Raw genomic sequence first — 20,946 nt, 5'->3', positions numbered from 1 at the left:
AAACAACCTTTGATCCTATAAAGTACCACGGCAGAACGACAAGACAAGGTGGTGCCCCCTCCCTCCCGCCCCGGCCCCCCCTAGTTAGCCAGTCAAAATATTTTTCTCTTTTTTCAAATCCAGATTCTTGTAAAAATTCTTCAATAATTATTATTTTAATTATCATTTATAAAAATAGATCTTCTTTCTCTTTATTTTTATCTTTTTCTAAACGCATTTTTTCAAGCAAAGAGATCTTCTCTTTGGCAACAGTGTTATTTTTTTTTTTTCTTAAATTACTGAACGTGTCATCAGGAAAGCTAACCCATCCCCTCCCTCGCCCCATCTCCCTGAACCCCTGTGAGGAAAGACATTATGTTTTGTTTGCGATACAAAACAAAAACAATGTTAGAAATTCATTTTTTTTCTACATAAGAGTTACTGGGATTGTGGAATCCCATCTATAATCGACCAGGGGAAGTTTTTAATACACACTAAAAATGAATGAATGGTTCACCAATTTAAAAAAGAGCCCCCTCCCTTTCACCGACAGGGAGGTATATAATACTAACGACAGTGGATCCGGATTTACAAAAGGAAAACAAATCCTGAATCAAGACAGAGAAAAGGTTTCAATCTAAAAAGGACATTCTCTTCTCTGAAATAAGGGGATACAGGGATTTGCTACTGTTTACACAGAAGAGAAAAATCATTTTAACAACCACAACAAACAGAAAGAATATACAACAAAGAGAAGCCTGCATTATCACAGGACCTTCCAAAAACTCATGAACATTTTCATCATTTCATTTTTGTAATACTTAGGCAACATTGGCTTATAGGTCCAAAGTTATAATATAAGCCATTTCTAGTTCAATTTGTTTGATGGTTTGTCGGTTGCTTTGTGTTCCGGTTGGAGTTTGAGTTTGCTGTGTTGGATGGCTGTAGTAGGGTGGTAGTGGTAGTGACTGAAGGGGCTAAGGGACGGGTGGAGGTGAGGGGGGAGGTTGGGGGCAATTTTGGAGCAGACAAAGTCGCGGGGCAACTGCTTCTACCTGTTAAAGTTCAGGACTTGTGTGTCTTGTTAGTCTTGAAGGAGACTTGCAAGACACGGTCACCCAACCTGTAGCCGTTGAGACTGGCGATGGCCATGGCCGCCTCGTCATAATTCGTCATGGTGACGAAGCCGAAGCCTTTGCACTTGTTGGTGTTGAAGTCACGGATCACCTTGACATTGTTGACGGCACCAAACGGCCCGAACAGCTGCCAGAGCACACTCTCGTCAGAATCTGGGGACAGGTTGTACACGAAGATGCACCAACCAGTGCCCGTGTGCCCAGGGATGTTCATGCCGACCAGGCTGGTCATGCTGTCAATGGTGATGGGAGAAAACCTGAGAGGAGAGGCAGAGTGGGGGAACATGGAGGGAGTGCAGAAAGAAAGGGAGAGAGAAGAAAGCAAATTTTAATTGAACAGGTAAAGGCATTCAGTGAAACTCAATGTCTGTGTCTTCATGGAATGGCCATAAACTGGTGAAAACCCTATCTCCATCTTGCTTTTACCTCACAAATAGCTTTAAATCCTCCTTCCAAATCTAAAGCTTGCCATGGTGCTCACCTGCATGATACACCACTATCTACAGCCATATAACATAACAAGCTTGAGGGCTTAATCTGCAAAATATTTGCAGTTTACCAATCGCAAAGACACTGATCTCCAAGACAAGTAAACAATTCAGATCAATTAGGATACATACGCATGGATGCTTATGTATGTGCATGTACTGTATGTTTATGTCTAAATGCATGAGTTTGTATGTGAGCCTGCACTGTACCACTAAAGCCTCCCTGAGCTCCTCAGTTCTGAAAGGCCTCCTGTCAGGAGTGACGACAGTGCTGCATGCAGGGCTATATTTCTGCTGAAGGAGATGCGGATGAAGGTTCTGTCTTTGTGTCCTTGAGTAGCTCCTTCAGGAGCTAAATTGCAGGAAGTTGTTGAATTAAACCGTTGCTAGAAATTCATCAAAGATCATGCACCAGCCTGCTAAATCTGTTCTCATTCGCCTCATAATCTTCTCCTTTTTCTTGTGATGCAAGAGATTTGAATCCTCAGTTGACTTCACTTAATTGCCTTTCCGCTCAAAGGAAAGGGAAAGGAGAAAAAAATACCCCTACTTTTAAATAAAAGGTAAATGAGATAAAAAGGTTCATTTCTTATGCCACCTCCCTCCAAGAAACGACGATAGGCATTATTGGGCGTGCTTTAATTGAGATTTCCGCTTTGCTGCAGCTGTCTCAGAGAAGGCTGCTTCCTTAAGAAAAAGGAGGGAGGGAAGAGGGAGCAAACTAGATGGAAAATGGAAGCACTTTACAGCCCAATGGCATTAAGGTACAAAGTGTATTCCTCCCACTCCTCCCGCAGTCTGCAGGGCTTTCTGTTCTGGTCTATTCCAGAGCTCGTGGCACTGATCGATAGCACGACTTGCTGCTTGGGGCCCCCACCCCTCTCTCTCTATCCAGCAACTATATATGGGCAGCAATCACTATGACCTTCCTGCATGACTTTGGTCATGCAGAGTCTGCTTCTGGCTTTTGTAGTTGCTGTGAACACTAATACAAGCTCCTAGGGTGGTCAGCTCATTTACTGCAAAGGGCTCTCTGCACCAATTAGCCTTTTTTTTTTATTTCATGTGTTGAGTATTGTAGTAGTATAAGAGAAACAGGTTGTAGTAGAGGAACTATATCATAAATCTATATGACTGAGATACAAGGCAATTTTTTTATAGTCACCATAGGGATGCTGCAGCAGCAAGCTGTATTATAATAGGCTAAAATCCTTTGTCTCTCATATCTCTATGTGGCCTCAATGTCTTGTTGAAACGATTTTCATATTTTCTCGAGCATTGAACGTGTCGAGGCCTTGTCTGACTTGCCGGGCTGTGTTCAGGCCTCTCCTGCTGGGCTTGAAAAAAGACTTGTGGTGATTTGTATGCAAAAGCTGGAGTATGTGAGGAGGTTTGTGAGTGTGAGGGTGACGGTTTGGAGGCTAGCTCACACTGCGAGGATGAGGAGATGAGTGTGCCTGTGTGTGTGTGTGTGTGTGTGTGTGTGTGTAAACGTGCATGCGAACGTACCCATCAGAGCGGGACCAAACACTAACCAATGTTACAGACGAGACCAGGGGTTGCATAGCAACAGTGTAGCTGACCAGATATCTATTCTGTCCTTTCTAAAGCCAACCATTTCCAGCTCTTAACACCCTTCTGCTCTTTCTTTTCATATAATAACCTCAGATCATTGACGCACCTCTAACTTGATGACATGCTATGCAATCAGGGCGGCTGAATCAGACATTGTTTTCACCTTTAGAAAATCATGTAAAGACTCAGAGAGAGGGGCTCAGTGCTTACCAGGCAAGGGGGCACTAGGGTTAAACATGTGAATGCCACACTGCATCACTATTAATGTGTTATTCTGTAACTAGATTCTTAATTCCTGCATTTGACAAAATGACTGCTTTTTAAGGGAACTTGCTAAGGGAACATTTCTCTCGAGCCAAAACTTTGAGTAGTTAAGCTGACATCAGATGGTGTCCCCTGTGCTCGCAACATGCAGGATGCCACTGTCAGCACATGAAACATCTATCACCACGGTGGCTGCTGCTCTGGGTTATGTAACACCTATGGTAGCGAGAAAGCAAAATGAAACATGGAGGCGAAAGGAAGGAATTCGAGCAGAGCAGTGCCAAAGCTGGAGCTGTCTGCAGTGAAACAGCATTTCCTGTTTCCAGCAGGGATCCAGGTTCATCCAGCCTCATCCCATGTCCTAGCTAAACAACACCTTATCTCAGCTAGTGCTGCCAAGAAATTAAGGCAATATACGGTGTAATTTTGTCGTGACTTCCATCGTACAGATATAGATCTATCACACAGAGGAGTCTGCACATAGGTGATAGTGGATGTTCAAAGGTCTTTTTCTAATGATCTAGTCAGGAAATCTCCATAAAATCAATGTGACACATTAAAATTTTGCTTCCAAAGAGAGTATATAGCTGTAGAGTGACAAGGCAGGAGAACCTGAATCCGGTAGAAAACAACACACCTAGAAATTAGGAGTTTTACACCAGAGAACAAAATCCATTCAGTACACAGAAACAACCCAAAAACAATCCAAACAACACCAGCACTTGTCATAATCAAAACAAAGCAAATTCATCACCACTGAAAACAAAGACTGATTGTTTTCTGCTTTTTTTTTTTTTTTTTTTTTTTTTTTTTTACACCTTAAGTGGTTGGTAGGGTTTTAAAACCAACTCAAGCTGACGAGGAAAAAACCAAACAAATTAAAGAACCAAAAATGCAGTTGACCTTGAACGAATTGTCAAACGCAAAGTGACTGCAAAAATACAAGGAAACATAAACTAAAAAAAGAACAGAAAAAAGGATATTGAAAAATCATTGAGTCAACATGGACATCTGGCATTGGGTGAAGTTTTTAATTACCTCTTTACGCCATAGGCCATATTAAGCAAATTGTCCAGCCTGTAAAGAGAAGGAGGGTTCTGGGGTTAATGGTGGGCAGATGGTCGACTCACTCAATGGAACTAATGTTAAGTCCCTGTAGGAACTGCATGGTCCTCCTCACTCAAGAACAAACAAACCCATCTACAGTTGGCCCATTACACTGAGGAGCCCCACCAGAAAATGCTATCATCAGTTAATGAATCTACAGTACCATCAGTATGGTCAGCACTTGCTCAGTCGGCCACTGCGCTATTTCATAGGTTTCAGCATAGCCCTGCACTGGCTAATGCTAGAGCAGAGTGCTATGAGCACATTGTCATTATGGTAGGTGCAATGGTTTAATTGTTATACAAGACTACAGCAGTGGACTGGTCACAGTTCAGTATTACAGTCACATGCAGAGCACTAATGGTGGCAGGACTGGAGCATAGCATGGCACTCAGCTATACTAGGATGCTAGGCTTGCCATAGTGCAACCAATGGCAAATAATTGCCTTATTTTACATTACAGGAAATTACATGTGGGTATCCATACAATTTATGCCACCACATTGATGGTTTATTAAAAGATGGAGGTTAATGAAAATTTCTTTTCATAAACTATGATCTTTAGTTTGTGTTAACTCAATTGAGAGAACACCTGAGATGACAGGAAATGATCCAGAGTTCTGTCAGTGTAATGGTTTGGTATTTGAATGATGGTGAGCGAGAGAGGCGATGATGATTAGTATGTTTTCTATGAGGAAGACCAACAAAAAATCACAACCGAACATTAAACTAGCCATGAAATTGTGAATGTCTGTCTTTGTGGTTGGGGTCAATCTGTTAAGTGCTAACAGGTCATGTGGAATGGCTGAGTTACAGGGTGTCCTCAAAGGGTTAGTTTTTGGGAAATGTTCTGGTTTCATAATAATTTCAGCCTGCGAGCTACAGGCATTGCAGTCAGTCAGGGTTAACTACAGTGTGTGTGTGTGTGTGTGTGTGTGTGTGTGTGTGTGTGTGTCTGTTTGTGAGCCAGGCTACAGAACCTGTGGGCTGTATGAAATGTTGGCCCTCTTGGATGGATGCAGTCTGTTTGGTGACTCAATGACCTTCATTCCTCACTTGGGTCTGGCCTGTCTCATGTCTTATTAACTCCTCTGGCCTAATGGACAGGGGCCACGGCTTATTGAGCAACAGCTGGCCGGTGACGCCTCGTTCCTCTTGAAAACACTACAAACTCTCTGACTTTGACCCGACTGTCAGGGTTGTTTCTCCTTGTCTCTTTCAGTCAACAAGCCTTTGCTTTCTTGCAACAATAGTGCTTCACAGTATTTACAAAAACCTTCAAGTTAGCATTAACATCTCATTGAAAATGTAATTGTTTTAACCACATCATCATCCAGATACCTCTTCTACTATCAGCACCATTTAGAAGCAACAGTATTTTCTTACTTGATATATATACACAACTTCATTATTATTTGATTGCAATTAAGACACCAATTAGATTTTGTAGGAGTGTAATAAATAACTTTCATAGTAATAACTCTAATATACTATTTATATTAATCATCTTAAATTTAATTTACATTACACATTAGAGATAACAGATCAGTAGTCTTCTAATCAGGGACAATTTAACACCGGGATGCCAGATAATTGTAGTTAAGCACCTGATAATTTACTCTGGGTATTGCGTATCTGGACTGAAATGCACTGCAATAACCTGTTTTAAAATATTATTTTAACACTTGCTTTACATCAGTTGATTTTTATTTTTTATTTTAAATGTTTAAGATGAGTAAATAAAGTCATACTGTGATAAGTACAACACTGAAATCCCCACACACTGTTAATCTATTTGACCTTTGTTACATTAAAGTAACTGAGTACATTGTAGGTCTGCTGGGGTCAAAGTGTCTCTGCATTGTAGCACATTTATCTCTTAAAAATACAAAATAGCCCCAAAACAAGGAAAAATCTGGAGGAAAGGATATACAGAATCATTAAAGCCTTAATTAGTCCATTACGTGGGAAGGGAACAAGCAGACTGCTTTGTGGGTAAATGAGTCAATTGAAGAGGATGCTCAGAGGAGAGACGCTCCAGACCTGGGAGCACTAAGACATCTGCTGGCCGCCGGGCCATTGGGCCACAACAAAACAACCTGCTGCTAACACACTCCCTCTCCCTCTCTCAGTCCCTCTCTCTCGCTCACACACATGTACGAATGCACACTGATGCATGCTCACCACGCAAACACTCTGCCAGCTTTTCACACTGCCTCTCCAAGCTCGATATAAACAATAGGGCTTTTGTGCTTTCTCTCAATGCATGTTAATGGAGGAATGGGCGTTTTTGTCTTTTCTTTTTTGAAACAAAAATCTGTTCAATTAAAATTGGCTCCTGCCCTGGATATAATAAGGCTAATTTGCTAATTAGTACCATTAGTTAACGACAGAGGATCGGAAACGAGCCGGGATCTAGGGCTAGGTGTATTGTGCTTCAGTCGATTATGTTTGCTGTCTTGTAGAGGGACCATACAAGCACATTATACATTAACTTGTGTTACAGCAGGCCCACATCATTTAGTCACATAGGATGGATGTAATTACAACTGTAGGTGGATTGTACTGTATTCTGCCAAGTCTTTTTTTTTTCTTTTTTTTTTTTTCACATATGTGCAGCAACTTGTTAGGCATGTGAGGGAAGTATTAATTTAACAATATCTAGTAAATCGATTTTATTGTCAGCGCTAACTAGCATTTAAAGTTGATTTATGCATCATTAATTCAGTTCACTAAATACATTTAAAAGTTTGAAACATAATCACTCTAGATATATTTTAGCTTAAACTTTAATTACTTTAATTTTGCCTTATTGAGGAGTTAATAATAGGGCGGCCTTGACAGAATTCTTTGTTATATAAGGAAATAGAAAATGCCCTTTTGCACTGTTGTCCTTAAAAGATTGAGTTAAAAAAAAAAGGGAGACTGTGCACATCGAGCACATTTATAACTTCTGAAGTGTTGAGGTTTTAGTGGAGGGCTTGGGAGCAGAGAGCAGGAGCACAGGGACACAGTGAGGAAGTGTCCTGTGGTTGTGAGTTGTGATGAGAAGCGACAGCTCTCCTGCAGAGCCTGTAAATTGGCTTGGCGTATCACAGACACACAGCCACGCTACATCGCTCAGGTGTCACACCAGGGAAGCCGCTCCAGAAGAAAAATACCTTCCAAGCTCTGACTTTGATGGAGAGTAAACAGCACGACCGGCTTACTGTTATTGAAAGAGAGAGGAAATTGTATAAGTACGCATTCTGTCTCCAATTCTGAAACATTCTTGTTGGATTGGATGATAGAGCGTAATATCATACGATCACCTGTTTCTGTCTCGGTCTTGTAGTTGAGGTTAAAGGTAACAAGACCCCAAGGAATAAGCCCTAACCATCTCTAGTGTTGTAAAACATTCAAACTAAAAAAAAAAGGACTGTTTGTGTCATCAGTGAGCGACAGGAAATGAACAGGTAGGATGCCATATATACAGTATGTCAGCTGTATACTGTATATATAAAGTTAAGTGATGGCTTGGTGTAGAGCTGAATGACCTGGGCAAAAAACTTTCTTCTTTCATATGCACTCAATTTAATTAAGTTGCAACAAGGTTAAAATGCAAATCCTCGAATTAATTTGGACATCATCTGTTTTAATTTGCCCTTTGTTCACTAGATTTAAGACATAAGTCTCTTAAATAACTTCAGGTTTTAATGCAGGGACTAATGCAGTATTTAATACCATAAATTATGTCTTGCATCTGGCAAATGTATTTAAAGTGAGTTAAACTACAACAGTGCACTACAACATTATGGTGCATTGTATCATTATGACCATATCATGCAGAATTAGGCCTTGAAAGGCAAAATGACAAAGAATGCTTATTAAATGAATCTTTTTTTGTTTGATAAACATTTACAATATTTGAATCCAAACACATGTTTTTGCCCAGGCCTCAGAGGGAATATTCTGGGAACGTGTTGGCTCGATGGCAGCATGATGAAATGAGGGGAAATACGTAGTTGTGAACGACAGAACCCCACAGTCTCTTATGAACAGTTCCTCTCTGATCTGGGTGGACCCACACAGAGTGCTCACAGGACCTGATTTACTGACACCTGCACCAGGCGCAGAGCTCACACCTGTTGTTCTAAAAGGGGACGTATTTTTCAGGCATGAATGTTAACAGGAGAAAAGTTGCATCATTGCTGATACATAGACATTGTTATGACTCATGCTCTCTACGTGTAGGTGTTACATCCCCTGTTCGAACACTGTAAATGGCATTTGGTGCAAATGTTTTCCAAATCAGGCCTGTTGTTTAGAACAGACGTGTTTCCTTGATTAAATGCATTTATTGTCAAGTTAACCAAGAATAATTGCTACTGACTTTAGGACTGATGACTCAGTATCAGTACTTTTTACCCCCTAGACTTTAAATCTCTCATATCCACACATGAAATAGCAATCCTGTTTGTCATTTAATGATACCAGACACACATTAGATGACATACTTGTTTTCTTGAATTTATATTATTATGCATAAACTACTTTGTGAAGTTTGCTAATAAATACATAAAGTAGCTTTCCATTATTCTTAGCTTGGGCACATTAACCTGGAGATTCCCAACCTTGTGAGCAGATTAACCTTGTGACCTCATTCTTATTCTAGGCACTTTGTTTAATTTTATTTCTTCATAATGTCTGTGGAATAGAGTTGGGAAAGACGAGGCTATGGCTACTGGCTATGAGAAGTATATTTCCCACTCTGAATTCTTAATCAAGAGTTTTCTTTTAATGATCTCCTATATGTTACTCAACATAGGAAGAGGTGATGCCTCTGGATAATGTCACAATGCATGATATGGTCATCAGTTTTTACTATTTTAACTTTATGGCCGAATGCTTGAAATGCTACATTAACCTGGCTTCTTCTCCTTAGCGACGGCTTTGGTCGCTGTTGGTAGAAGAAGCCAGAGCAGCAGCAAATTCAAAATGTTTCCTTGCTGCAGCTGTGAACAAAACATGGCACTATGTTTGCCAAAAGGTTACATTTGTTCCAAAATTGTTATTTATTTATTCTGTAGATTGGATCAATCAACCAGACATTTTCTAACAGCTAGCAGCTGTTATTATGCATCTTTTGCACTGATTGCTCATTTAGAGATGTTTCATGTCCATCGATGCCTCACTCATTAACATTGTCTGTAAAGAAATCAATGGGACTTAAACGTCTAGAACCAGGAGCAGTTGAAATAGCACCTCCCACTGCACCACTCAAAATGACAAATATTAAGCTGCTCATGTTCACTGTTCAATTACAGTTTACTGTCAAGCAGGACTGCTTTCCGTATGACTCCACAGAGCAGCCAATCATTTCACATCACTCAGGAATTTTGGTTGGGTCACCACATTAATATCAGAAAACCTTAGAATGGATCATCTACTAAGGTTGGGAAACTCTGTATTAACAACACCTTTAAAATAATATTTCCCGATATAAATCTTCATGCTGTATCTACGCTATCTGAAAACGTTCCCACCCCATCCTGTGTCTTCTCTGTCCCGCCTCCTCCTCCATGTTTATCTCCATGTCCCGCCCCAGTACTCACCTGAACCTCTGAGCCTGGTGGTGGAGGGGCCCTGGGTATCGGCGATTGGGGGACTGGTAGAGTTGTGACAGAAGGGCTTGGCTGGTCTTCTGGCTGGGGTTGTTGGCGAACTTGACTGTGATGGGCTCGGCAGCACCCGATGGCTTCTGTCCATTCAGGCCCTTGATGGCCTCCTCAGCCTCTATCCTCTTATCAAAGCGGATGAAGCCCACACCTCGGGAGCCACCTGCGGGGCCAGCAGATCACAAACAAACAGGGGCCCCTTTTACTTTACAGGGTTTAAATGGAATATATACAGTCTATACATACAGTATGTACTGTATGATTAATTTAATTCTAATTTCTTGTGTTTTCCCAGTCCAACGTTAAACATGATTTTCCCAAATAGTCTGTATAATTTTACACATGGGAGGAAGCTGTGAAACCAGACACTGTTGATGGCTATAAAGAAACAATTTTAAAAAATAATTAACAACTTAGAAATGACTATATTTTGACAAAAAGGAATTGAAGGTGACTTTGTTTCACAATGTAAAAAAGAAGCAAAGATTACACACACAGCAATGATGCAGCTTGATAAAATAATAATTTGCAGGTGATTGCTAAAACTAAAACATTTTCTATCAATCTAAGACATTTTTCTCTTCCATCCTTTTTCTACAAAACAAGTGAAAGCAAAAAAGCATGATGACCAATTTAATCACGAGGCTTTGTGATAACTACTTTGTGTAACTGAATTGTTGTGATGTTGTGTGTGTGTGTGTGTGTGTGTGTTTCTGTGTGTGTGTGTATATCATTTGTTCTCAGGCCTCTCTCATAAAAGACACCTTGATCTCTCTGAGAGCTCCTGGATAAATTTAACTTAACTAACTAATGCTTCCAGAAGTGCAACAAAGAGCATTCAAACTGGTCTAACTTAAATTCTTTATATATTTTTTTTATTCTTGTTTATTTTACATTTTTTTGCCTGATTTAATTTTATTATGACATCTATGACCCCATCCACCCCACCTAACCTAATGTGCTGCATTAAACACAGGGACTGAAAGTAGGTTTGGAGAGAGGGAGAAGACGGAGATGAATAACAGTAACACACACACACACACCGGCTGTAGATTGAGGATATGTGTTATGGCATTGGCCATGAGTCCATTTAAAGACACACAGTCCATTCTTCCTTCATGCTAGCTCCAGTCACAGACAGCCATACACACTCTCTTCATGCATTGTTCTCAGTGACATTTGAGCCGTTTCCTTGGAGATATTTTTTGACTGCCACCTGAGAGGAACATTTAGAGATGTGCTTCCTGGGAGGTCCTTTATTGGTGTCTGTGAATGCTCTGTGTGTTACTAACTCTGTGTGTGTGTGTGTGTGTGTGTGTGTGTGTGTGTGTGTGTGTGTGTGTGTGTGTGTGTGTGTGTACACGCACGCACTGTTATCTATTAATGGATGCTGTGCCTTGTTTTAATGAGGCTGCCTAGATGGCCCAGAGGATGCTTGCTCAGTGACAGCAGCACTCTGCCGAAGAGACTATTTACATAACACTGTGTGTGCACACAGGCATGTCTGTGTGACTGAGACTGAATAAAAGAGAGGCAGTGAGAAAGAGGGGAATTTTGTGTTTGAGCATCATTGTGTGCAGTCTCTGTCTCACACATAAAAAGCCCTCCTTATTGTTATTCCACATTTTTGTACAAGCCATCCCTCTCCCCATCTCTTTTTTATATTTCCTGTTGGCTCGTCTCATGACGCTCGCTCCCTTGAATTCTTGTTCGGAGAAGCACCTTGACCATCTCACTTCCCCTTTTGTTCTCTTTTTCTCTCCGGGACACAGGCACCACAAGGTTATTTACTTTCCAGCCAAGCTGCAACATGAAAAGACACCTTTTGAAAACCAATGATTAATGAAAAATGTCTTAAATCTCCTTACAGTTCGAGTATTGGGTATACAATTAAGAGGATTTTAGGTAAAGCTTATTATTTTCTGCTTCTTGTTTTTCCACAAAAATATAAAGTAGAAATAAAATTTAATTTTATCTGTATTACAAAAAAACTTGATTTTAAGATGATACACAAATCTGGCTAAAAGTCACATCAACAATTTGCAGCACAAACACTTTAGTTTTAGAGAGACTAAGTAGCTAATTTGCACTTTCTTTGCAATTTTCTCACCTTTCAAATACTGGAAACATTTTCTTAACTGTCAACTTTTTTCTTTTCTTTTTTTTTGCACAAAATTAAATTATGTTTTTGTGAAAACTGATAAAAAAAAACTAAAAACGTGTCTAATCAAGAAGGTTGTTTGACACCAAGAAACAATCTTAACTCATCATCTTCACTGACCACACACACGCTGCAAAGCACAGACCTGAACCACAGCATTTTCCGTACGCCTGTTGGATGATCTCATTAACTCGTATTCAGTGTAAATTATTCTGTTTTATTCTCTCTTTTTTTCTTCTTTTTTTTTTTACCTCTCTGGCTCCCTCTCCCCTGACAGGCTTTCACAGTTTCCCCTCCCTTACTTCCTCTTATGCCAGCTCTGTACCTGTACATTTTAATTAGCTTGTCAGAAGCAGAAAAATAACAATTCTAATGGGATCTACATAGTGCAAACAACAACCAATGCTGTTCCTACAATTTTCTTCATTTATTACTGTAGTTGTCATGAATGTGCTGTGTGTGAGGTAAAATGGCAGTCACTGCTCGGGGAGAGCTCTTGTCACTAACTGTAACTGGTAATGGACATAAATCTAGTATGCATTAAAACTCCTCTAACACCATGCTTCACCTTGATAATTGGAACCTGCCCAATTTCACAACAGTCTTCTGCTGTAAGGCACTTAGCAACTCCAAAAGCCTTGCTCAAGGGCACCTCAGCGGTAGTTAAGGAAGAGGAGAGCGTTGCTCATTCACTTCCTTGGCTGAGGCGAGAGAGGAGAAGAGAGGACTGTATTTCTCCTTTAATCCTCACACTTGTTTGGCCTTGAGCTGCTCCTAAGCTGGTTCTGGCTGGAGGGCCTCTAGACGAATGCTTGGCATACAGATGAAGGCAAACACACACATGCACACACACATGCACATACTTAAGTAATGACTTGAAGAGGTGCTATTGAGAATGAAGTGTGAAAAGAGGAGTAGAGATGTCCAGAGAGTGTGTGTGTGTGCGTGTGCGTGCGTGTGTGTGTGTGCGCGCACGCGGGCGCATGTGAGAGAGAGTGAGTGTTTTTATGCATGCAGTTTTGTTTCAGTGTGACACCAGCTACTTGTGTCCTTGAGTTTGAACCATAGCACTGTAAGGAGGTGAGCGAGGTGAGGTGGCAGTTGACCCCTGTCACCCATAATTCTGGCAAAAAGAAAATGTAGGTGTGCATGCACCATAATGATCGCCTCCTTTGTGTCTGCTGTGTCTACTTGTGTCTGTAGGCCACTGTAACAAGTGCAGTCTGGGGCAATAATGTTAATCGCTTGCTCAAGATTTCAAACTTGGAATGGGAGTAAGCCATTACCGAGAGCACTAACATATCCAGGTAGTGAAACATAATGGGTGTTGTTTGGATCAGATACAACAGAGTGAAGTTGGCCCTTAGTCGAAGTTTAAGGCTGTGATGTGAAACACTCATGTTGTACTGCGTTTAGTATCATTAGAGAGCAGGAAGAGATCAATGGAACTTTACAGGTGAAATATCTGATGGCGGTGTGAAATGTGAACTCACTGATATGAAAACATACAATGTCTGTGATACTATACAACCAAACAGCGCTCATCAACATTGTTCTGCCGATTTGACCTGACTATCCACTGTTCCATATTACCTTGTTTTTTACTTTGCTTGGTTTTCTTTACAACCCCGTAAGAACATGTTAAATAATAATTCTTCAGCTTATTAAAATGATCAACCTGCAGGATGGACAGACAAGCCTGATCATTCTCATTATCCTCATAAATCCTCACATCACATCTAATGCTGAATGTATCTTTATATCATGTTCACTAGGCATCATATCAGTGTGTCAGATACTCCATTTAGGTTTAATGCGTTCTGAAGTTGTCACATCAAATCAAATCACTCACACACTATAAAATAACTGCAGGACAGAACAGGATGGTATATTATCTTCTACTCTGCAGAATTAGTTTGTTCAAAGATAAAGTTGGCATTAATCTGTAGTTTATTTTCAAAAAAAAAATCCCATGTACCTACTGCGAGTCCGTCTCTCAATACTTTGTGACTCCCCCATATTGTTGCATTCAGCCCCAAGCCCATGTGTTTGTCTAAAAATGGAACTCAAGTGAGAAGTTTCTCTGAAAACATTGGCTGAGTACTTTACTTAAAACAGCAAGGCATTGTCGTTTTTAGCGACAGGATTCATTTATGGGAACTATTTTCAGCTGCAGATTAATACACATTGAAAAAACAAGTGAGTATTTCTGGCAGCAGGATGGTGTGTGTGCGTGGGATTGACTCAAACTAAACTGCAAGGCCCATGTTGGTCATAATGAAGAAGCACATCACTCAGTGTGGCTCATGTGGTTTGTTTTTAGACAAGAGTGGAGATCTATGCTCACTTGTCAGTGGGATCAGTTCATCGTTGGTTTACACTTAAATATTATCCCGTTTTTATATAAGAAAAAAACTACTTGCAGATGAAATTAATAAACCAGTTTTAGATGAAAAATCTGCTCCGCGAATCCACATGACTCTGAAAGTATATTAAGCTGTTTTTTTATTTTTTATTACCACTCTGTCATGCCATATTAATGTAATAAACCCTGAGAAGGGTTTATTTTTCTCCTGTTAAACATTATAACAAAAACAAACTTGCAATCTATGAAGCAAAGCTGCCAGTCTAGGGAGTCCAACCTAATGACTGTCCTTTCAACCAGCCCCAGAAGCCTAGGCTACTTATCAACTGCCAGCCAGCCATACAGGCAACATTAGAGCACAATGTACTTACTAAGGTACAGCAATCTGTCTTTCTCACTCTCTCGCTCTCTCTCTCTCTCTCTTCTTCTCACTCTCCTTTTCTGCTCTCCCTCTCCTCCACAGTAATCAACAGAGGCTTATGTAACTCTCTCTACCTGTGCTTATCTCTCTCTGACACACACCGACAGGCACATTGGCTGCCTTACTAATAACACGCTACCTCAATCTGGGGAGGGGGAGGGGGAGGTGTGTGTGTGTGTGTGTGTGTGTGTGTGTGTGTGTGTGTGTGTGTGTGTGTGTGTGTGTGTGGTGTGGGGGGTGGGGCGAGTGCTGTGCAGGGGGTTGGGACGGGCAAGGCAGGAATGAAAAGGAGAAAGGGAAAGAGTGGGAATGAGGAGTGAAGAAGGAAAGGACAAAAGGAGAGAAGGTGATGGGGGAGAGTGTTAGGAGGTGACAGTAAAAGGATGATGATGAAAGGAAACAGTGCTATTCTTGCTTGCTCCTGCCCAAACAAAGCCACTCTTTCTCTAAAACCCACTATCATTTCCCCAAACACTGACTGACTGACAGAGAGGAATGACTGCTCCTCTGAGAGACCAGAGGAGGGGAGAGAGGTAAGAAACCTGGCTGCTGGGTAAAAAAAAAACACACACACACACACACACACAGTTGATCCATCTAGTGCACTGCATCCTTGCAAGCAGGCCCATACACTCTCTGAGAAAGACGCATGCACTGATGCACACATGCATAAGCAAAATCTTAAAATGTTTTCAGGTTCCATCTCCCATCCTTTTATCTTTTATTTCTGGAGCTATATTGTGCCAACTGTATGAAATGATTAGACTTGCCTTTCCAAAAGATTTATAATATGGCAGCGGCAGAAAGAAACACTCTTCCTGCTGTCTTCTAATTAGAGGGAGCGAAAAAAAAAATGCAATGTCCTTGTTTTAAGTAACATTAGTGTGCCTGGGTACAGATGGCGTTTGAAAAAGCAGCAAGGGGAGAGATGCAGATACTTTGAAGAGTGGAGGTGCCCTGTGCTTTAGCCTCTGTCAGAGCAGAGTTTCAACCATCTGTCTGGTGTGTGCGTGCATGTATCGATGCACATATCTGTATGTGGCTGTGCGTGCATGTGTGTCGGCCACCACAGAGATAGTATGCGCTCTAAAGATTAGAGGAAAAAAAACAAAAAAAAACAACTAAAGGCAGAGAGACAGGAGATGATAGCTCGAGTCAAGGCTGCAGTCATCCCACCTAGAGGGTACACCTCTCTGCTCGTATTACCTTGACCGTTCTGTTCTCTACTACTGGACAGGCAGAGAACAGGGAGTCAGTGTGGTGTCAGTCTGAAAGGAAGCATCCATTATTCAAGTCAAGAGAGAAGAGAACATACCAACTGTACAGAGGGAGGGTAATTCCTTTGAGAAAAAATTGTGTTATTGAAATTCACAAGTACGCCGTGCAAACCGAAAATCAAACTATAGAACCGTGCAGGTTTGTGAGGAGACTTCTGGGGCTCCTTTTTATTAGAGAGACTGGTACAAGTAGCACTGCGAAGTGGCATTTCCCTGACCTTGAAATGCATGTTGTTTTTGGTATTTTTGCACCCAGCGCAGCAGGCATGGCACAAAGGTGAAGGAGAGGCAAAAAGAGACATGAGCTCCATGCAGATGAGGCAGCACAGCAAGGTTGTTGCGAGTTTGGAAAAAATTGGCTTTGATTGTGCACTGAGAGTAGAGGGCTTGATCTGTTTTCAATGCTACATCACAGACATCATTTTAATTTAATTTCACCAGTAAGAGCAAACTAAATGTTTGACGGAAATGTGCAGCTACGGAATAAGACTGTATAACAGGAACAATAGTGACTTTTACCATTACCTATGATCCACAGTTGTACATGTATGTATGTATATATATATGTATAAATGACTGAATGAAAGCTTTCCCTTCAGTTGATTAAATCACTACAGTCATCTTAAAGTAGCAGGACAAATAGAGGTGCCCAATCTGCAGGTTATTATGGAGAGTGATGCATTAAATGGACCATGTTTATATTATGTTCAACTGACGCTTGCAGAATAATGTCACAAATATCTAAGCATCTGCCCACCTGAAGCTTGTCAGTTATAACTTTCTGGGGACTCTTTGGATTCAGTTAACACAGTTTGATTACAAATAGTGAGACAATAAAATGTAATGCTCCTCTCTTGTTCTTGGTCTGTCATCTATCCAATGCTCTGCTCATGTCTCTCTCTGTCTGTCTCTCTCTTTCTCATCTAAAAAAAAAAAAAAAACAGATTACAGAGGATGGCAGGTGTGTACTTTCTGGTATTTATTTCCAGGTTATCTGGCAAGTAAATGGTGTGTCTGTTAGAACGAAAATAGCTTTGGTTAAATTTTCCAGGGGTGAGTCACGAAGCAGGTAATCTTCAGACAGTTTTGTGAGCAGTGCCATTATTGTTGCATGTAAACATAATTAAATTCTTTACAGCCTCAAACAGAGACGCTGACTGCACAGCTCCCGTGTTGATCACTGACTTCCAATAAAAATGTGCAACGATATACACGGCGAACATTACATGACTGGACTTTCAATACCCCCATAAACAATTCAACCTGTGCGTGCGGCAGCATATTTGTAATGCTGCATGTTTGTGCAATGAACTTCTCAAACAACGTTATGTTTTTTTGTCTTGGTGGAGATAGTCTGAGATTTTTTTTCTGAAAGCTCCAATATACAGACAACAACTTGGCAGTAAATTTGACTGAAATGTCTGAAAAGCTTTCAAACATGGATGCCTCATGCCAGCCAAATTTCAAGGTAACTAAACCTTAATTTAATGCTATTTTGATCATACACACTGCCTATCATACAACTGTAGCTCAATCCCAGATAATTATTCAATACACTTTTTATTAGTAACACTGGCACTCATCGTCTTGAGTAGCATGATGGCATGAACAACTTGTTACCGTGGGAATGTTTCCCATTGCTACCCTCTAATCCCCACATGAAGGGAACATGGCATCAGCCTTTTCACAGCCAATCCGTACACACACTGAGCAGCAATTTAGTTTCACATCTGAGCTACCGTTTATAGAAGCCAAGTCTGTGGATCAATTGTATTTGCAGTCATTGATCAGGTAAGCATTGACCTCTGCTCGTATACAGGTCCGGGATGTAAAACTAGGAATAGCCAAGTATCGATCCAAAGCTGTCTCTGATATTATATCTGTTTCAAATTGAGGCTCGCCTAAACCAGCTGTCAGAGCACAAGATCACGGCCTGGCTGCCTTCCCTGAAGGTTAGAAAGAAAGGCCGGAGTGGGAATCCAGCCTGCACTATTTGCACTGATAAAGAGACAGAATATGCTTATCCATTCAGAAGGAATCAATAGAGAGTGAGGGGACAGAGGAAGAGATGGACAGATGGAGAGATATCCTTGTCAAGTCGATGTTGTGTTCGCTCTCTGAGTCTCTGGGGCAATTTGGCAGTTTCAGTGGATTTTGTTTCAGCTGCCTGTGACTGTGAATGATGCTAACAGTGATGTTTTTAAAGTTCCTTCTAGTCCTTATGAACATAAGAGTGACTGCAGGGTGCATCTTGTTGATGAGGAGGTCATTTAGAGAACAGACTTCATGTTCCCAATTTAGCAGAGCAGGAGCTAGGGATCATCAGCCCATCTGCCAATGGTCACTGGAGAACATCCGTTACTCCAACAACTTTATGCAGCATTGCTGTTTCTGTGTATTTCTGTCTGTGCATCGCACACAGCAATCACAGCCTATTCCATTTCTGTGGACAATGTAAGGGTGTGTCTTAAATCAGTCCCCAGTTCAGGAGGAAGAGTGAATCACTGAGTGAATTGGATTTCAGGCACTGATTCAATAAATATGGGGATGAGTCACTGATGACCTGCAACAAGACTTCAAGGCACCACATGATAATGCCGCATCAACAAGTTATGTCCCTGAAGTCAGGAAGACTAAAACATAAAACTCTGAAATTAAGAATAAACTCCACTAACTGTTCTCGTAGCTGTAGCAATGAATACATTTTCTTCTCAAGGGATTCTTTTCTGAGAAGAGACTGGAACAACAGCTCCTATCGCAGACCCCCTGAGCAGTTACGTTACTTACTGAACCAGGAATGGGTTTGACACAGACCACAAATCTGTCTGTCCCTCTTTTTCTCTCTCACCCTGTCTCTCCTTTCTTGTTCTGTACTTGTGTTTTTGGCAGTCGCAGGAGAGTTTTCATTTGCAGCCCATTTTCCTCCTAATAGCAGCTTGTGTGTGTGTGTGTGTGTGTGTGCGTGTGTGCGTGCATGTGAGTGTGTTGCCTTGTGTGCGTACACCTGTACCATCATAGAGCGAAGAAAAAGACGAGTCAATGATGCCAGGATACTACTCTCAGGGCCCTTCTAAAGTCCTCCATGTTTTTAATCACCAGCAACTCTAACATCTAATTAATCATTAACATTTCTCCTGCTGATCCTTAATCCTCTGAGGACACCTTGCAGAACATCTCTCTCTCACATTATCTTTGTTTCTGTGTGTGTGTGCATATAGTATATGTGTGAATCATTGTGTGCTTCAGTTTTGAGGCAGGTGGGTAGGGTGGTAGTTAGGATAGCAATTAGTGTAGTCGAGGGTGTCAGCAGGCTCACAGTGCGAAAACGATGTACATAAGAGTGTGCTGACCAGAACACCTTTTTACACTGGTGCATGTACGAATTGTTTGCCTGCCAATGACACAGTATAAGCACCTTCCAAATAATACAAGGTTAAAAAAAAAAAGAGGAATCAAATAATATTTCTTCTGCCATAAACTATTCCATTAGCTTTGATATCCTCTCGGAGCCAAGTGATGTTAACATTAGCTTCTGTGAAATACAACAGGTGGCCAACAACAGATTTAACAAGCGCCATTAGATAAAAGGTTGGAAAGAAGTTGAATTTGGTGTTTAATTTAATTTAGTTTCATTCATTTCTGAAACTCGCCCCAAAAAATATACAGTTAAGGAAAAAGGAACAGGGTATTCCTAAATATTGATCAAACTAATGGATAATAATTTGAAAAAGGAATTTACAACAAAAGCTGCTCATTTCTAAATGTGATCTATTAAATGTTTATATTGTAGACAGATTTCATATATATATGAGAGAGAGGGAGAGAATAATTAGTTTTAGCTTGTTTTTACAACACAAGTTAATTGCCCTTAATTTAATAATTCAACCTTGTTTTCTTTTTCTTGTAGTTGAAAATAGAAAAAATAGGGCAAACAAATACACACCTCAGAAGCCAGCTGTTGGATTTATAACATGCACCGCAATATTACCATGTTGTGAGCAAAAGTTTTTTATTTTATTTTAGTGGATCTAATGCCATTGAAGAGAGAAATGTGTGAAAATTAAACCTTTAAGTGTCCAAGGATGTGAAAGGAACGATTATGTGAAACTCCATTTATTTTCTCAATTGAGCATCTTCCTTTGATCTGGGTGTTCATATTATTCCCAGTAGTGGAAATGAACTGCTGCAGCACTTTATCTGGACACACTCGTGAGAAGGCTCCACTTTAAAACTGACCTTGCGTCAGTCAAGAATGAACACAATGAATTATTCAGTCTCTTGTGAATGCAACCTATACTGAGTGCATCAAAACCTTGGCTTCCTGCGATCTATACTACTGCCTGTGATTAGTTTTTTTTCCTGGTGTGTGTGGCCCAAGCTGAGAAACTAAAAATCAGGTGTGTGTGAGTGTGTGAGTGTGTGTGTGTGTGTGTGTGTGTGTGTGTGTGTGTGTGTGTGTGTGTGTGTGTGTGTGTGTGTGTGTGTGTGTGTGTGTGTGTGTGTGTGTGTGTGTGTG

The 20,946-nt window shown here is 40.8% G+C and overlaps 1 protein-coding gene across 7 annotated transcripts in view; it reads right to left on the bottom strand.

The window, feature by feature from the left end:
• Positions 1-255: 255 nt before the first annotated feature.
• elavl4 (ELAV like RNA binding protein 4) overlaps positions 256-20,946 on the bottom strand; it is a 75,356-nt gene continuing 54,665 nt past the window's right edge. Inside the window, exons 7-9 of one of the 7 annotated variants that reach the window (XM_022743572.1) lie at positions 10,144-10,378; positions 4,481-4,519; positions 256-1,372 (exon numbers count right to left, since the gene is read on the bottom strand). In XM_022743572.1, the coding sequence (XP_022599293.1) occupies positions 1,045-1,372; positions 4,481-4,519; positions 10,144-10,378 (602 nt within the window). In that variant the 3' untranslated portion in view covers positions 256-1,044. The remainder of the gene's footprint in view (positions 1,373-4,480; positions 4,520-10,143; positions 10,379-20,946) is intronic. The other 6 variants (XM_022743642.1, XM_022743978.1, XM_022744052.1 and 3 more) reach the window with 6 other exon arrangements.

Source organism: Seriola dumerili, unplaced genomic scaffold (genome assembly GCF_002260705.1).
Source record: "Seriola dumerili isolate Sdu_G_001 unplaced genomic scaffold, Sdu_1.0 BDQW01000002.1, whole genome shotgun sequence".
Classification (NCBI taxonomy): Eukaryota; Metazoa; Chordata; class Actinopteri; order Carangiformes; family Carangidae; genus Seriola; species Seriola dumerili.
The sequence above is the reverse complement of the archived record's forward strand: the minus strand, read 5'-3'. Positions and strand labels throughout refer to the sequence as shown.